The sequence below is a fragment of the Salvia miltiorrhiza genome, chromosome 2, assembly GCF_028751815.1.
Source record: "Salvia miltiorrhiza cultivar Shanhuang (shh) chromosome 2, IMPLAD_Smil_shh, whole genome shotgun sequence".
Taxonomy (NCBI): Eukaryota; Viridiplantae; Streptophyta; class Magnoliopsida; order Lamiales; family Lamiaceae; genus Salvia; species Salvia miltiorrhiza.
In genome coordinates this window covers 39146825-39163607 of record NC_080388.1, presented here as the reverse complement: position 1 = coordinate 39163607, position 16783 = coordinate 39146825, and the positions used below count along the sequence as shown (strand labels likewise).

At 41.6% G+C, this 16783-nt stretch overlaps 4 protein-coding genes across 5 annotated transcripts; 3 read left to right on the top strand and 1 right to left on the bottom strand.

The window, feature by feature from the left end:
- The first annotated feature begins 856 nt into the window (after positions 1–856).
- LOC131008427 (uncharacterized) lies at positions 857–1810 on the top strand. The gene has a single exon (XM_057935308.1). It carries the CDS (start codon positions 857–859, stop codon positions 1808–1810), a length of 954 nt encoding a protein of 317 aa, XP_057791291.1.
- A 2771-nt stretch (positions 1811–4581) lies between these two features.
- On the top strand, positions 4582–5091 carry LOC131008426 (uncharacterized). The gene has a single exon (XM_057935307.1). It carries the CDS (start codon positions 4582–4584, stop codon positions 5089–5091), a length of 510 nt encoding a protein of 169 aa, XP_057791290.1.
- A 4806-nt stretch (positions 5092–9897) lies between these two features.
- Positions 9898–11496, top strand: LOC131012380 (uncharacterized). Of its 2 annotated transcripts, XM_057940308.1 has the most exons (3): positions 9901–10694; positions 10776–10840; positions 11152–11496. In XM_057940308.1, coding segments are annotated over exons 1-3 (549 nt in total). In that variant the 5' UTR covers positions 9901–10211; the 3' UTR covers positions 11153–11496. The 2 variants fall into 2 exon arrangements, with proteins under 2 accessions (XP_057796290.1, XP_057796291.1); XM_057940307.1 differs by having other exon boundaries at positions 9898–10694; positions 10776–11496.
- A 2168-nt stretch (positions 11497–13664) lies between these two features.
- Positions 13665–15922, bottom strand: LOC131012379 (E3 ubiquitin-protein ligase CSU1). Its single transcript, XM_057940306.1, has 2 exons — positions 15352–15922; positions 13665–14518 (listed from the first exon to the last, which is right to left on the bottom strand). Exons 1-2 carry the CDS (start codon positions 15588–15590, stop codon positions 13843–13845), a joined length of 915 nt encoding a protein of 304 aa, XP_057796289.1. The 5' UTR covers positions 15591–15922; the 3' UTR covers positions 13665–13842.
- Between the last annotated feature and the right edge of the window lie 861 nt (positions 15923–16783).

Here is a 16783-nt window from a genome sequence, read left to right as displayed (position 1 = left end):
GAGGGAGTGGCTGTACGATTTGCCCGAAAGAAGCATCAAGACCTGGCAGGAGCTGTAGAGTAAGTTTTTGGAGAAGTATTTTCCAGTAGCCCGAATCCAGAATTTGAGGACTCGAATAAGCAACATCAAGATGGGGTCAGGAGAAATCCTTTACGAGTATTGGGGAAGGTTCAAACAAATGTTGGCCAAATGCCCACAACATCAAATACCGGACCATGATCTTATTTGGTATTTCATGGGAGGACTTCGAAGGCAAGATAGGCAATGGTTACACGCTGCCTGTGGAGGATCAATCCTAAACAAATCTGCAGCTGAGGCTTTCAAACTCATAGCTGATATGGCCGAGGAATCCAGATATGAAGAAGGAACGATAGTCAGGAATGCACCGACTCCGAACCCCTCTTCCCAAGATGATAAGATTGACAAGCTATGTAACATGTTCGAGAAGTTCATGACAAATCAAGGAACACCTAACCAAAGAATTCCCAGCATCCGGAAGCCCGTGAAAACTTGCCAACTTTGCATGGCAAATTCACATGGAACTGATGAATGTCCACAACTGTTCGAGGACGAGGAGGTCAATGCCATTGGACAACAGCAGGGAGGAAGTAATGGGGGACAGAATCAAAAGCATTTTGAACCTTATAGGCAACAGTACAACAACCAAGGATGGAGACAGCACGAAAATCTTAGGTACAGCAACAACAACTATCTGGGACCGAGCCAGGGGCAGCCAAGTAATCAACAGCAATACCCGCAACAACCTCAACAGGCAAGATGATCTTCCTTGGCAGAGCTTGTGCATCAAATGACACAACAATAAGTAAAATTCTAGCAAGAAACCAAAAAGTTCATAATGGAGACAAGAGGAGGAATGCAGAATATCAATGCCCAATTGTCACATCTTGCCCAAGCAGTAGCTCGCCTGGAAAGCAAACAGGGGGAACTTCCTGCCCAAGTGGAGGTAAAGAAGGTAAATGCTGTGACACTCAGGAACGGTAAGGAATTACCCGAAGTGATTGGAAAGCAAACTGAGGAGGAACCAGAGGTTAGAGAGGAAGTTGGAATGGGGTCAGCAGATGAGGAAGAATTAGCTCAGGAAAGGGAAACCAAGAAGAAAGCAGCAGAGAAAGGCAAAGAAAAATTGAGACATGTTAAGCCCATAATCCCCTTCCCAGGCAGAATGGCCAGAGAACAGGAAAAGGAAGACTTGACCGAATTGGTGAAAATCTTCAAAAAGGTGGAAGTCAAGATGTCCCTTTTGGTCCCATTACGATCTATGCCCAGATGCGCTAAATTCCTAAAAGAACTCTGCACCCGGAAGGTTAAATACACTGATGATGCCAAATTCCAGGTGGGCGAGTCAGTATCCGCAGTCTTACAGCGAGATATGCCCATGAAGTGTGGAGATCCAGGGATGTTCTATATTCCTTGTGTGATAGGAACCATGAAGGTGGATAAGGCAATGCTCGACCTCGGGGCATCTATTAATGTTATGCCTTTATCTATGTACCAGGATTTGGAGATAGGACCGTTGAAACCTACCCGAGTAGTAATCCAACCGGCAGACAGGTCAAATGTGTACCCAGAAGGGATATTGGAGGACGTCTTGGTCAAAGTGGAGGAACTCATTTTCCCAGCAGATTTCTACATCCTTGATATGGGGAAATCAAAGGCACGTGACCCAGTTATGCTTTTAGGGAGGCCTTTTCTCAAAACTGCCAGGACACGCATCGATTGTGATACGGGCAAATTGACATGCCAGTTCGAGGGAGAGACAGTAACTTTCGATATATATAACGCCATGTAGCATCCCGCCGACACAGAAATGGTCAAAAGTGTCGATATAATCAGAAGGGTTGTTGAGAAGGAATTGTCCGGAACAACACTCAGGGAACCCTTGGATGTAGTAATCCAAAGCAGTATCACCGAGGAAGATGTTCAGGAGGAACAACTAAAAGAGGCAGTGAAAATGCTGAATGCATGGAGCGAAGTAATCAACTACACAGAAGCTCTGAACATTCCGACCTTGAAAGCTGATGATCGATTGGTGCCTTCACTCCAGAAAGTGCTAAAGCTCGAATTGAAACCTCTGCCCAAACATCTCAAGTACATTTTTCTGGGTGAAATGACACTTTGCTCGTAATCATCAATTCGGAATTAAAATCAGAAGAAGAAAGCAAGGTTAAGAAGACTTCGGGTAAATACAAAGAAGCTATTGGATGGACCCTAGCCGATATCAAGGGCATAAGCCCTACAGTATGTATGCACCATATATTGCTAGAGGAAGATGCAACTCCAGTCCGAGACCCCTAGAGAAAGCTCAATCCAGCCATGAAGGAAGTTGTGATGAAGGAGATACTCAAACTATTGGATCTGAGCATAATATACCCAGTGTCCGATAGTAGATGGGTGAGTCCAGTGCACGTTGTGCCCAAGAAGTCTGGCATACAAATGGTGGAAAATGAATTCCGGGAACTGATAGCTACAAGGTTACAAACTGGCTGGAGAGTATGTATTGACTACCGCAAGCGCAATCAAAAGACAAGAAATGATCACTTCCCATTGCCTTTCATTGATGAGATGCTCGAGAGACTTGCAGGAAATCAGTATTTCTATTTTTTGGATGGTTACTCGGGATACATGCAGATCTGGGTGGCAGAGGAGGATCAGGGCAAAACCACCTTCACCTGCCCTTTCAGCACTTTTGCCTATCGAAGGATGCCTTTTGGGCTGTGCAACGCCCCTGGAACTTTCCAAAGGTGTATGATGAGCATATTCTCGGACCTCCTCGAAAACTGCATCGAGGTATTCATGGATGACTTCACCGTCTATGGGCAAACCTTCGATTCATGCCTCGCTAATCTGGAAAAAGTACTGCAAAGGTGCGTCGACAAAAGTTTGGTTTTGAATTATGAGAAATGTCACTTCATGGTCAAAGAAGGAACTGTGTTAGGACACGTGATTTCAGGCAGATGGATAGAAGTGGACAAAGATAAGATTGAAATAATAGCAAAGCTTTCCTACCCAACGAACATCAAGCAATTGCGGGGTTTCCTTGGGCATGCTGGTTTTACAGAAGATTCGTCAAGGACTTTGCCAAAATTGCTCAACCAATGACAAGGCTGCTCCAGAACGAAGTGGAATGGAATTTTGATGAAGACTGCAAAGAGGCTTTTCACATTTTGAAGAACAATTTGATCTCTGCGCCCATAATACAACCTCCAGACTGGGGGATGCATTTTGAAGTAATGTGTGACGCCAGCGGATATGCCATTGGAGCAGTTCTTTGGCAAAAACGCGGAAAAGAAAGTCATGTCATCTACTATGCCTCCAAAACCCTCAATGGGGCTCAGATCAATTATTCCACAATAGAGAAGGAGATGCTGGCAGTAGTGTTTGCTTTTGAAAAATTCAAATCCTACTTGCTTGGAGGAAAGACTACAGTCTACACGGATCATGCGGCTCTGAAGTGCCTTTTGGCCAAAAAAGAATCCAAACCAAGATTGATCTGATGGGTTTTGCACCTACAAGAATTCGATGTGGAAATCAAGGACAAAGCTGGAGCACAAAATCAAGTGGCCGACCATTTGAGCAGAATTGTGAGAAAGGGGGAAGGGGAACCAATCAAAGAGATGTTTCCTGATGAGCAGTTGTTCTATGTCCAAGGAAAAGGAGGAAGGGGAACCAATCAAAGAGATGTTTCCCGATGAGCAGTTGTTCTATGCCCAATGAAGGGAGGAAGATCCTTGGTATGCAGACCTGTGCAACTACCTGTGCTCTGGATATATACCTCTAGGGTACACTTATGCCCAGAAGAAGAAATTGACCAAGGAAAGCAAGGAGTACATTTGGGATGAACTGTATTATGGAAGCAATGCGAAGATCAAATGTTAAGGAGATGCATTCCACAAGAAGAACAGGGAAGCATTCTGGAATTTTGCCATTCAAAAGAGTGTGGGGGCTATTTCGGGCACAAGAGGACTGCGGCCAAGGTTCTGGAATGCGGGTTTTACTGGCCAACCATTTTCAAAGACAGTTACATGGTTTGCAAGAACTGCCCTCAATGCCAAAAAGAAGGAAACATAACCTGAATGAATGAAATGCACATGATTCCTATCATGCCCGTGGAAATATTCGACATATGGGGCATGGATTTCATGGGACCCCTACCCAGTTCGAGAGGGAACCTATACATCCTGCTTCTGGTGGATTACGTCTCCAAATGGGTTGAGGCAAAGGCTTCTCGAACAAAGGACTCAAAGGTAGTGGTGAATTTTTTTGAAAACTAATATTTTTTGCAGGTTTGGTGTGCCCAGAGTAATCATCAGCGACCAGGGATCCCACTTTTGCAATCTCTCGATCGAAAACTTGTTCAAAAAATATGGAGTTCAGCATCGAGTTTCAACAGCCTACCACCCACAAGCCAATGGTCAGGCATAACTGTCAAATCGCATCATCAAGACAATCTTGCGAAAAACCGTTGGTCCAACTGGGAAATACTGGAGTTTAAGGTTAGAAGATGCCTTATGGGCATATCGAACCGCATACAAGACCCCTTTTGGAATGTCACCGTACAGAATGGTTTACGGCAAAAGGTGTCATTTGCCGGTAGAGCTGGAGCACAAGACATTTTGGGCAGTTAATAAGGTGAACTATGACTGGAATGAGGCAGGCCAAGCAAGGAAACTTGAGATGAACTATGACTGGAATGAGGCAGGCCAAGCAAGGAAACTTGAGATTCAAGAGTTGGAGGAAATCAAAAGAGAGGCGTATGACAATGCAGTTCTCTACAAAGAAAGAATGAAGAAGAGTCACGACGCCCTGATCATGAACAAGTTGTTCAACTATGGGCAAAAGGTCCTTCTGTACCAAACTCGGTTCAAATTTGCCTCAGGGAAGCTAAGTACAAAATGGATTGGACCGTTTGAAGTACAAGCCCAATTCCCAAATGGAGTTGTCGAAGTCAAGAATCCAAAGTCAGGGAAAGTATTCAAGGTGAATGGGCAAAGATTGAAGGCCTATTATGGGCATGAACCAGGAATTGGGGAGGAGCTTGATCCATCCCCAGACACAAATCTCTCTGGATAACCTTGAGGTACTACGTCATGCTCAGGACGATAAATAGAGCACTGGCCAGGAGGTAACCTGGTGTTTTTAGTTTTTCTTGTTTTGTTTTTCGTAAGTTGTTTCTTTCCGTATTTTGCCTAGGAACTAGGTTTTGCCCACAGCTGTGGGTAGGTTTGAGTTTCCCACCTTCGCGGGAATTTGAAATTTTATGTGCAGGTACCAAGAGGAGGAGTTTTGGGCAGAAGCAAATCAGGGTTGGGACGTTCGATCCAAAGGCAAGCAGGGCTCTTGGGCAAAACACCGGCCAAAACCGCCTGACGCACGTCACATCATGTGACAGTTGTCAGCCCTATCCATCAAAAACCCTACATCTCTACCCACGACGTCACTACCCTCAACCATCCAACTTTCCATAATCACCACCCCTTTTCTCGCACCCCTTTCATACAAAAATCACCACCACACCACCATGGTCTCCACACGGCCGAAGAATAAGCTCAGAGGAATACCCCAAGGCACAAAAATCGACCTCACCGGAGAAAGCCCCACGCCAACCAAACCAAATCCACAAAGAAAAACCTCACATCAGAGACCTATCCCCATGGAAACTACACCACCTCCATCATCAAAAACCCTTCCGCAAGCCGAGAGCCCCTCGCCGGTAGACGAGAACGTCATCGACCAACTCACGGCGGAGATTGACATGCCAACCCTAGGCACCGGTGAACCTCATGCAGTCACAGGAGAGGGCAAGTATGCATCGAAAATGGTGAAAGAGAGTGAAGAGGCATCCGCAAAGCAAAAGCAACCGCTCTCTGCCTCAAAGAGAAAGAAACCGGCGACCGAGAAATCGGCCACGCCGGCCGAAGGATCGTTGACTGAGAAAAATGAACCTTCGGGTTCAGTGCTGCAAGAGGAGCAGGGGGAATCCGGAGAGAATGCAGAGGAGACACCAGCCAAGAGGAGGAAGAAAGCTCTAAACTCAACCCCAATTCGGATAATTAAAGGGGAGCCGGCGTCCGCCCCAAGAAGCAGGAAGAGGACAACGGAACTATCAAGGAAGAAGGGGATTGCTGTACCCAAGATCCCGGATATGGACTCACTAGAGCAACTGGGCATAGTGGGAAAAATCAAGGAGTATTTCGCCAACATAGGATGGGAGCCATTTCTGGAATGGCCCAGCCACGTGTACGAGGAAGTGATAAGGGAGGTTTTCGATTCAGTCCAGGTGGACATCAACCCCAATTGTGGTCCTCTGGGCATGAGCTTCTCCATGAAGGGGGAAACCAGAGACATGTCCGTGAACGAGCTAAACCTGAATCTGGGAATGGTGAAGTTGAAGGATCTGCAGAAAAAGGAGTACAAGGAAGCCAAAAGAGGAGTCCCAACCTTCGACGCGTAGGAATGGGATGTCATATGGGCAGACATTGGAGATTGAGGTCTATTCAAGACACAAAAGGTCAAGGGGCACAGAATCCGTGATTCTGCCCTAAGGGTGTGCCACCGCATCCTTTCTTACTCCCTCTTCGGGAAGCTGGACAGTGGAAATGTTATGTCCAAAAAGGATCTCTACATCCTTTAGGCAATGAACAACAATGTGAAGCTCAACTTCGGGACCTTCCTGATCGAGCACATAGAATCCATCATCAGCAAACCCAATCAAAGGCTCTCGTGCATCCAGTTCGCCACTGCATTTACCCAACTGAACGAGATCGAGATTGAAGACGGAAACACCAAGATCGAGGCAGAAAAGCTTAATGTGGAGGCGTTGATTCGCATGATGGATGTGAGAATGGAGAAGGGTGTGCCCAAATTCACCAATCCAGATAATAGGGAAGTTTTAGCAGCCGAAGGCCAAAGCCCTGATGTGGGCAAATGAAAGGAGAAGATGGAGGAGTCGAAGTCGGAGGAAGAGGAGAACCAGTTGGACAGGATTGAGTCTAGGATCGTGGAGACCCAAGTAGCATTGGCAGCAACCCAAAAGGCCCTTCTGGCCTTCTTCAAGCATCAGGGTTTCAGGTACCCACCTGCACCTGCCCCTTGAATTCTCACCCTCCCTAGGATGTTAGTTTTGTTTTTTGTGTTTTTTTCGTTTCTTTTGTTTAGTTTTGTCGAGTCTGTCTGGTCAAGTGCTAGGGAAAGGGTAACCTTTTGCCTGCACCGGTGCTATGCCCACAAGGCAAAACACTTGGTGTAGGCACCCAAAGCATTGACCAGTTGTGTTTTCTCTCGTTTTCTTGTTTTTGTTTGAGTCTGTTTGTTTTCCTTGACCCCCTCCACACACCAACTTTTCTCAAAGGAAAGTGTGTGTGGGGGGGGGCAAGGTTTGTGTTGCTGTTGTGTGGGGTAATCCTCGTTCTCACACCCTTTGCCTTAAGGCAAAGTGTGTGAGTGGGGGAGGAGACCCACCTTTTTTTAGTTGTCGTAGAGTTTCGTGTCAGCATGTTGTATTTCGAGGTTGCTCTGATTTGATGATTGTTGAAGTGTTGATTGTGTAAGTAGAAAATGCTAAACTGTCGTGCCGTATGTAGTTGAGAAAGATGGATAGGGTAGCGCGCATATCACCCTGTGAGGTTTTAAGCTTAACTGCGCTGCCTTCAATCCCTACAAGATGACAAACCAGCAAGGAATGTTAATGATATTTTGAAGAATGTGGTGACATTCTTTGAAGAACTGTCAGCAAATACATTAAATAATGTATGCTGACACTACATGGATGTTACACAGAGATGATGAAAGTTAGAGGGGGCAATGATTACAAAATATCCCACATGAACAAGGCAAAGCTACAGAGGTTAGGGTTGCTGCGGGAATTCCTAGCAGTGGAAGAGGGGCTTGTAAATGACTGTTTAGATTACGTAGTGCTCTCTCAAAATGATTCAGGAAGCAGCTATGAAGTTAGACCATTGATGACTTCCTTTGGTGTAGCTAGGAATGCAACAATTTACATTATGAGTTCAGAGTTCAACATGTTACATTATGAGTTAAACTCATATATTTTTTGTCAATGTTGAACTAAATCATGATTTGAACTTGTGCTTATGTGTTACATTTTGTGCAGATTAAATGAAGTCTCAACTTTTTTTTGCTTATGTTCAGTTACATCATTGACAAATTACACACTTTAAACCCACACATAGACATTCAATTCCTAGTGGTTGCTACAAATATGGCAGAGAAGTTGAAGCCTCAGACCTTTTTCTTAAAACAAAAATAGCACAAATTATCAAGCAATCAACATCATTGACTCATTCGATCTCTGCATATTAGAATCTCCAAACCAGGAACAGAAATACCTAGTAGTGGCTCTAAGTTAAAGACAACACATATTCTGAATCATAATTAGCAAAAACCTCCATACATAGGCATACAATTTCTAGTAGCTACTATAAATATGGCAGAGAAGTTGAAGACCCGGATTTTTTTTTTTTTGTATAACATAAATAACACAAATTATCAAGCAATCAACATCATTGTCTCAATTCATCTCTGCATAGAACCTCCAAACTAGGAATATTAGATCCACAATTAGCACACCACTGAAGGAGAAAACAAAGACATCACCAGCCATAAACCCTAAATCAATTCCACAATTAGCCCACAACAGAAATAGAAAACAAAGGCATCACCATCCATAAACACTAAATCAGATCCACAATTAGTCACCATAGATAGAGAAAACAAAGGCATCACCAGCCATAAACCCACAGTCAAATCCACAATCAGCCGAAGCATCACCGGCCCAAGCAAAGTCAGATTAACAAAAATAGAACATAATCACCTATTAAATAAGGGTCAAGACGCTAGGGAACCAAATCCCAAGCAATTTCAAGTATCTTATTCTTCGTTCGTTGCTCCAGCCTTCAAATGCATCCGGTCAGCATTTTTCATCGTTGATGATGCTATCCACAGTCGTGAGAGGCGTTTCTAGCACCACTATGTCCGGCTCGAAGGACCACAAAAATAATGGTATGGATAGTCATCAGCGGACATGAATAACTCGGAAAAGATTCCATCTCAGTCGTGAGAGGCGTTTCGGGCATTACCATGTCCTGCTCCAAGGCCTAACAAAATAGGGGTATGGATTCGATGTAGGTCACCGTCAACACCCATAAATAAATCGAAAGAGATTCAGTCTCAGACGCCGATTCAGTCGATACCCATGAATGAATCGGTGACTCAGAGCTATTATCAGCAGACATGGTGGAGAAGACGAAAGGATTCAAACAACTAGGATTTGTGTGTTCTTCAAAAAGGTTGCATAAATGTTAAGAATGGCAGGATAAGACAGAAGTTGGTTTGGGTTGGGTAGATTAGAAGGACGATGAAGGCTTTAGATTAGTAAGGTAATTTATTTTAGGTGTGCAAAAAGCGAGCCGATCGAAAATAAGCCGAACCGATCGGTTTTCGATTGATTTTTTTCTTATATAGTCGGTCGGTTCGGTTTGGTTCGGTCGGCTGCAAAACGGATTTTTATCAGTTTGATTTTTAGTCGAGTCGGTTCTTTTTTTTTAACCGATCGGTCGGTCAGTTTGATAAATATTGATCGATCCGCGATGCACACCCCTAGTTAAAATAGGGTAAATACATAAAAATAGTAAAAATATTTTAATAAATTGTATTTTGGAATAGTGTTTAAAAAATAAAAAATGAACATGTTTTGCGAACGTATTAAAATGACAAAAGAGAACATTGATCATGAACGGAGCGGAACGGGTATATATTAATATATAATGTATTGTTGGTGCATATCACGTAGATACAATTGTCATCTATTAACACTGATCAATCATAAAATAGGTTGATCTTAGGGGAAAAGGAAAAAAAACATTGATAAACTAGGAATATGTATATGGGCATCCAATTGGTTTTCCCAAAGTAAGCTTAACGCCATGAGTATTCTGTCTTTGGGTGTCATCCAAACACACCCTACAGAAACCAACACCTAAGCTTGGGTTCCTTCATGTTGTGTTGAACACAACAACATACTACTGCTTCTGCGCCTCTTTCTCTCTCTAAAATTCTTTTTTAGCTTCAACTCCTCTGTTTCATTGCCCGTTCTCTGCTTCCCTCCGCCGCAAATCCGCCAATTCTCCGTTGAGAACGACAAGAATTCGAAGAAAGGGGGCTGTTAAGTATTCATGATGGCGGCACCACCGGTGAAATCGCAACCATTGCACAACTTCTCCCTGCCCCACCTCAAATGGGCCCACAAGAACTCCTCCCCCTCCGCCCCCCACAACCACCGCTTCCGCCGCCGCGATCACCACCGCCGCACCGACCCCGACCCCGACCCCGACAACCCCAAGCCGCCAGCCGACGACCCGGCCGTCGACGAGGAGAATGGGGAAGGCAAGCCGTGGAAGCTGCGGCCGCGGAAGGAGCCCATCAAGGCGCCGTCCGCTTCCAAAAAGGAAACCAACAATGATGGGGTCAAGTCCCAGAGGCTGAGGGGCATGGCCGAAGGGGCCCAGCAGAGCGGTAGCGTTGAGCGCACGGCCAAGAGGAAGGTTTGGATTTCGCTCTCCAGGGAAGAAATTGAGGAGGATGTCTACGCTTTGACCGGCGGCAAGCCCGCTCGCCGCCCCAAAAAGTGGCCTAAGAATGTTCAGAAACAGCTCGATGTATGTGTGTGTGATTTTTGATTAACGGTGAGATGATCTTCATAATTGATTTGCTGATCGTTTTTCCCCCTTCTCTAACAGGGTGTATTTCCTGGATTATATTTGGTTGGAGTTGCAGCGGACTCGTATCGGGTTATGATGTCTTGGTATGGCCTGCTATTCGATTTTTTTATATACTTGAACTTCTTCTGCATGCAATGTATGTGCTACAATTCCAGTAATTATTCAGTAAAAGAAAAGATTATTGTTGGGGAGGTTTATTGATGCATCCTTGAAATGAGGTGTGAACACCGTAAAATGGATGTTGGCAGCAGGAACAATGGCATCTGGACTCGTGTTTGTGAATGTGTTGTTGCCTTTGTTCAATGTGGACTGCATTTTCTCCAATTTTTCTTTTGAGTTGAATTGGTGTGGTTTTACTAAACAACAGCTGATTATTTGGGAATTTGATGTGCAGAGGTAGATCCAGAGGGTTGAAAAGCAAACGCTTCCTTGGTTGAGGTATAGTATTTGATGACAGTACTGGTGAAATAGATTAATGCTTAGATACATATATATATGTTTTTAATTTCTCTCTTTGTTAGCTTATTTTGGGTGTTATCTAGAATTTAGGGGCTTAAGAGGCAGTTCACTTTTATCAGTGACGCTTATGATGTAAGCTTGAAGCGTTTTGTGAATGAATTAGTCCAGCATTTGTTACAATGCAAATACCATATTGGCCTTAAGCGGGCACTCGACATTATTCTGGAATGTTCTCATCTTAACGTGTTCATAATTTAAGGAGACTTCTCACTTTCTGATATGGCCTGCTTAAGCATCACTCTACTTATTTAGTCCTTGTTCAATGATGATTTTGTACAATTTTCTGTTTCTTTGAGAATGTATATTTTGGTCGTTTATGCAATGCAAGTTCCTTCTATCAACTTAAAGTATGATATTTGTGTGAGAAATTTTATGTCCAGCCCTTGTCAGCAATCTTCCAGTTATCGCTTGAATTTACCATATTATATGCATAATTCGTGGCCGGTAGTAGCTATTATGTCTTTCTACATATTATCATTTTATCTGAATCTGGATGGATTAGTAAATAGAAGTGAGCATCGATCTATTAAGAACCTTAATATTTATACTCACCCTTGTAAGACTATATAGGCGGTTATATCAGTAGATAAAATATGTTACTCTACATCTTAATGTGAGGTTAAGATTTCTTGTCCTGTTAAAGCCCAGAGAATCGCCTAGATGATTTACTGCAGCAGGAGCCTTAATATATCTTTCTCACCGAGAATGGCTTAGTTGATGCCGGCTCCATTTTTTATACCATGTTGTGAGCACAATGCTCAAACATATATTACTCTGAATAGCAAAGGACAATTTCTATATCTGAAAAATAATCAGTATTAGAGTTTTAGCTAGAAATTAAAATACTGAGAGAAGAATGGTTTAGGAAGCATCATATCATATAATATTATTACATTACTCAAAGATGCAGGTTCGGAACTTGAAGTTTTCTTCTGGTCTATTCTTCGTTCTTGAAGCGTAGTATGAACTGAGATGTAGCCAATCTTATAGGACGTAGAAGTGAAAAGATTGGTGGAGAAGAAAAAGTAGATACTCAGAGCTAAAACCTTCTGTTTCACATATTTAGATGGAGAGGAGACTCCACCAATTTTGAAGATCTTATGAAGTGGTAATGCTAGAAGATATTGTTCAGTTGAAAAGTATATAACTAATTGCTGTATGAGTCTTGCGTGAGTAGTTCTTCAAGAGGGAAGTTGTGATTCCTGATGCTTCAGTTTGCCATTTTTTGATGATCGTGCTGCTCTCTTCCTCTTCGTGCCGTTTGTCATGTGAGAATCTTGCAGTGAATTTGTGATTGTTCAAAATTAGGTTTTCTTGCTGCTAGTGAAAAGACCTTAACCATATATATGTCCACTAGTTACAACCTCGCCAAATGTATCTCTCTTCTACTAGAAACTGCTCCAAATATAGAAATGGTTGTGGTGAATTTCAAACACCAGAAACTGTGATATCAAAGCCAATACAAGAATTCATATGCTTCGTTTAAGGAATTGAATAATTTAAATGATCAATTATATGTTTCGTCAATCTTATCTATCTCTTAAAGTAAACGCTCCCCGGCTGTTATCGAGAGTTTTAGTATACGATCGAGAAATATAAATGTCGACCTTACTTGGTTTGCAAAACAAAATGAAGAAGCAGGGAAGACTAGAGCAATTATCCCCTGATGTTGAAAATTTCAGACAACATTCATGATATCAAGGTTTTTGTTTGACTTGCTAAAACAATTCTTTCATGATTTTTGCGAATTTCGTCAGAGTTGAGGTACCAACAAAGACCTCACTTACTTGCATTTTTCATAGGAATAATAAAATAAATTAAACAAGAATACAAGCTTCATGGTGTCATCGAAATTTTCAGTTTGATTTGATTTGTTTTGGGTAAAATTAAATAACTTAACCTATTTAAATCACAATTTTATACTCTCTCCGTCTCACAAGAGTGTGCATTTTATATTTTTTAACACTATCCACCACATAACACTATAATAAAGCAGGTCTCTCTTTCTACTTACAACACATTCACTTAATATTTATTAGAATTCGTATTGTCAAAAGTGATGCACACTGGTAATGGACAATATTTATTAAAATCAGTATCGCCACAAGTGATGCACACGGTCAAGAGAAAGATAAAGTATATTAATTTTGTTGTTTGATTTGACAAGAAAAATAAAATAATAAATAAAGACCTCAGATAATTCGGATACAGAAGCACCCCAAAATCCAATTGTTAGGAATTTGGAAACGAGTAAACAATGGTTATTTTTAGTGCCGCGATTGCCTAATTATGACCTGAAGCAAAATATAACATTAGAAAGAGAGAGCAATGGTGTCGATGAAACTTCTCAAAAAATATAATAAAATCACGTAATTTGAACATTTAAGGTTGACTTAAAAACTCGAATTTCTGTGCATTCACCATAGATACAATCTGGCACCTTCGTTTCTTGCAGTTGAGGGGAAGGATTGCATTACAACAAAGATGAATAACAGATGTCCAATTACAACAAAGGTAAAATATATGATATAAAACAAACTCCAACTGTATCTATGGAATCTCAAAATCAAGTCTTGGTTGCTGGTCTTACTAGCCCGAGGCCCGACCCGCTTCCTAAATGTTTAAAGTCTTTGGCTTCGAGATGATCTCCATGGCCTGCAAAACCAGTTCCTCCCTTGGCAAGATTAACAAGATTCCTCTCTTTGCAAGGCTTGTCGCAGGCTAGACAAACCTTATCGACAGCAATGAACTTATCAGCGCACTTCTTGCAGAAGACATGCCCGCAAGAACTCAAGGCCACGAGTGAGAGTGTATTTGTTAGTGTCACCTTGCAGCTAGGGCAGATATAAGTCTTGTCAAGGGAAGTTGATCTCTTCTCTTCATTTGTGTCTTCCGTGAAAACCACGGGAAAAAGTGTCTTCAACCTGAGTTTTTCGTTCCCTTCGGGGCATTTTGTGTCTGCTGACGGAGCCTGCACTTTATTAGGAGCTTCGGGTGTTGCAGAAGGCAGCCAAAATGCCTTCATAGTACGGAGTGCTTCCTCTTCATATGAAGTGGCCTTTACACTGTTAGCTCCATGGAAACCGTTCTTGTCTCTATTGTAGTTTTTATCATTGTACTGTGGTATTGCTCCATGGTTCTGCTGATCAAATGCATCGAGCTCTCTAGCTTTTTGCAGCATGAGCTTCTCTTCTTCGTCTTCTTTTTCTTGTTTCTGTTGAGCAGAATGGGCGGCTGACTTTCTGCATTTGAATACAAATCTCTTTCATGATAAGAATAGCTCATATATATCTCTCTGGTCCTCGACTATTTATCCAGAGATATATCAATACAAAGACGTTAGAAAACAGGTTCCTAAAACACCATTGAGTCACAATTTCCCCAAAAGCTGCATTTACTTATGGAGTATTAGTGTTACCCATTTACTACAACAAGAACTAGATGGCATGACACATAACCAAGCAAATATACGTATCTTTTACGTACGGCAGAGTTGAGTACAAATTGATTAACAGCAAAAGCTCATCATAAACCAAGTTTTTACAAGAAATAGATGACATGATACATCACCAAGCAATGGATTAAGGCTTAGCTGATAGCTTTTACAATAGCAGCAAAAGCTCATCAGTCATCACAAACCAAGTTTTTACATTCCAAAAAGTTGATTACAATCACTATACAACCTAACGTCCACTGTATTTGTCAAGATGATATACCATCCTGCTTCAAACACAATGTTTAAATAATTAACATCATACGAGATGCATCAACAATCAATGGATGCATAAGCCAGTTAACTAACCATATAGAATTCATCAACAATATTCATTCTGCAACTCATATCACAAATTCCACACCACTGTCCTGTGCTTACTTGAGACAGGTCAACAGAAAAAACAAAAAAAGCAAAAAGAAAAATACAGTTCACTTAGCACACAAGAGATAAATTTTCACAACCGACTAACATTAATCCAACCTAAATTGAACCAGACGAACACAAATCCACAGCATTTAGCATTTAAAAACAAACAAAAATGAAATTAATTTACATAACATAAGAGACCAAGATTGTGACCTATGAATATCTTTCTTCTGTGCCAAAAGACACTCCAAAATGCACTCCTTGCAGAAAAGATGTCCTTTGGCGCAGGACATGGGCTCAATAAAGGGCTTCAAGCAGAGAGAACATGCGTCGAAGGGTTTGATGGAATCTCTTCCCAATCTCTCATTCTGCGTGCCGTACCCTAGCTTCCGCTTCTCATCGTACGTGAAGAATGCTAAATCGTTGTTGTTCTTCGAGTGTCTCTGAGGCATATTTTCCGATGCGAGATTGAAGAAATTCGGAAGATTTAGAGAATGGTTTCAATTTGGGGGATATGGGAAAGCGATGTCGGAGCCCAGAGGTAAGAAACCCTATAATTGAATCGAAGGAGACTAATATTTTTGGAATTTGGGTTAAGTTGTTGATCCAAAGCGATGACCGAGATTTTTCGACGAGAGAGAGGGCAGAGAGGGTGCTTGCGGCAGAGACTTCGCCGGAAGAAGGAGGCGGCGGGTGGAAGAGAAAGAAAGAGGGAGTCTTTGTGTGTGTGTGTGTGTGAGACGGAGAGAATGTGGAGGAGAGATGGTTTTTGGGCTTGGTTTTGTATTTAACTTGGGCTCAATGAGCTTGGGCCCTGTTTAATGTAATATGGGCTATCCATTCTTTATGGATTAGGCATGGTTTTAAATTTTTAATTGATTTAAGTTGATTTATTAAACATGGGCTGCAGATTTTCACTTAAAAATGGACTTTTGTTAATTTATTAATTGAGCACTTAGCTTAATGCTTTAGTTGTCTAATTAATTTTAGACTCTCTAATTTGACTTAATTAATTATTTTAGAAAATGATTGCATAATATATTATTGTTATTATGTGCGTATATTAATTGTAATTACTTATTATACTTTCTCTATCTCATAAGAGTATGATTACTTTCCTTTTTCGTCCGTTTCATAAGAGTATGCACAACTCATCTTTGGACATGACCCCATCATTAACCTCTTACTTTTTATCCTTATTTTACAATGCAGGTGGACTCATTTCTCCACTCACAACACACTCACTTAACATTAATTCAAACTCGTGTCAAACAAACTAAGCATACTCTTATCAGACATAGAGAGTATGATTTAAATCATGAAAATAATTTGCATTATTTTGTATTTTGTAAATAAAGAATATTTATGATGAAATTGGTTGTCATAAATGAATTCAATTTTTAATGAAAATCGAGTAAGGGTATTATTAGTGCCCTAAGCTGCGAAAATAAGGTTTGCAATATTTATACAACTAAATCTTAAAAACCTGGGCGTAATATTATATATCAATAATTAATACTCCCTCCGTAGCCCAAAACTATAGGACAATCCTATAATTTTGGGTCATTTGAAGTGGGACGGATGGAGTAGCTTTTACATTTTGAGTTAAGACTAGTAATACGAGACCTATTCTCTTTTGATCTAA

Bases quoted from the DNA above. Each gene is read 5' to 3' on its own strand.
- LOC131008427 (XM_057935308.1), top strand. From the start codon at position 857: ATGGAGACAAGAGGAGGAATGCAGAATATCAATGCCCAATTGTCACAT.
- LOC131012379 (XM_057940306.1), bottom strand. From the start codon at position 15,590: ATGCCTCAGAGACACTCGAAGAACAACAACGATTTAGCATTCTTCACG. The intron at 14,519-15,351 runs GTCACAATCTTG...ATTCAAATGCAG, and splicing joins CAGAAGAAAGATATTCATAG to AAAGTCAGCCGCCCATTCTG.
- LOC131012380 (XM_057940307.1), top strand. From the start codon at position 10,212: ATGATGGCGGCACCACCGGTGAAATCGCAACCATTGCACAACTTCTCC. The intron at 10,695-10,775 runs GTATGTGTGTGT...CTTCTCTAACAG, and splicing joins ATGTTCAGAAACAGCTCGAT to GGTGTATTTCCTGGATTATA.
- LOC131008426 (XM_057935307.1), top strand. From the start codon at position 4,582: ATGGTTTACGGCAAAAGGTGTCATTTGCCGGTAGAGCTGGAGCACAAG.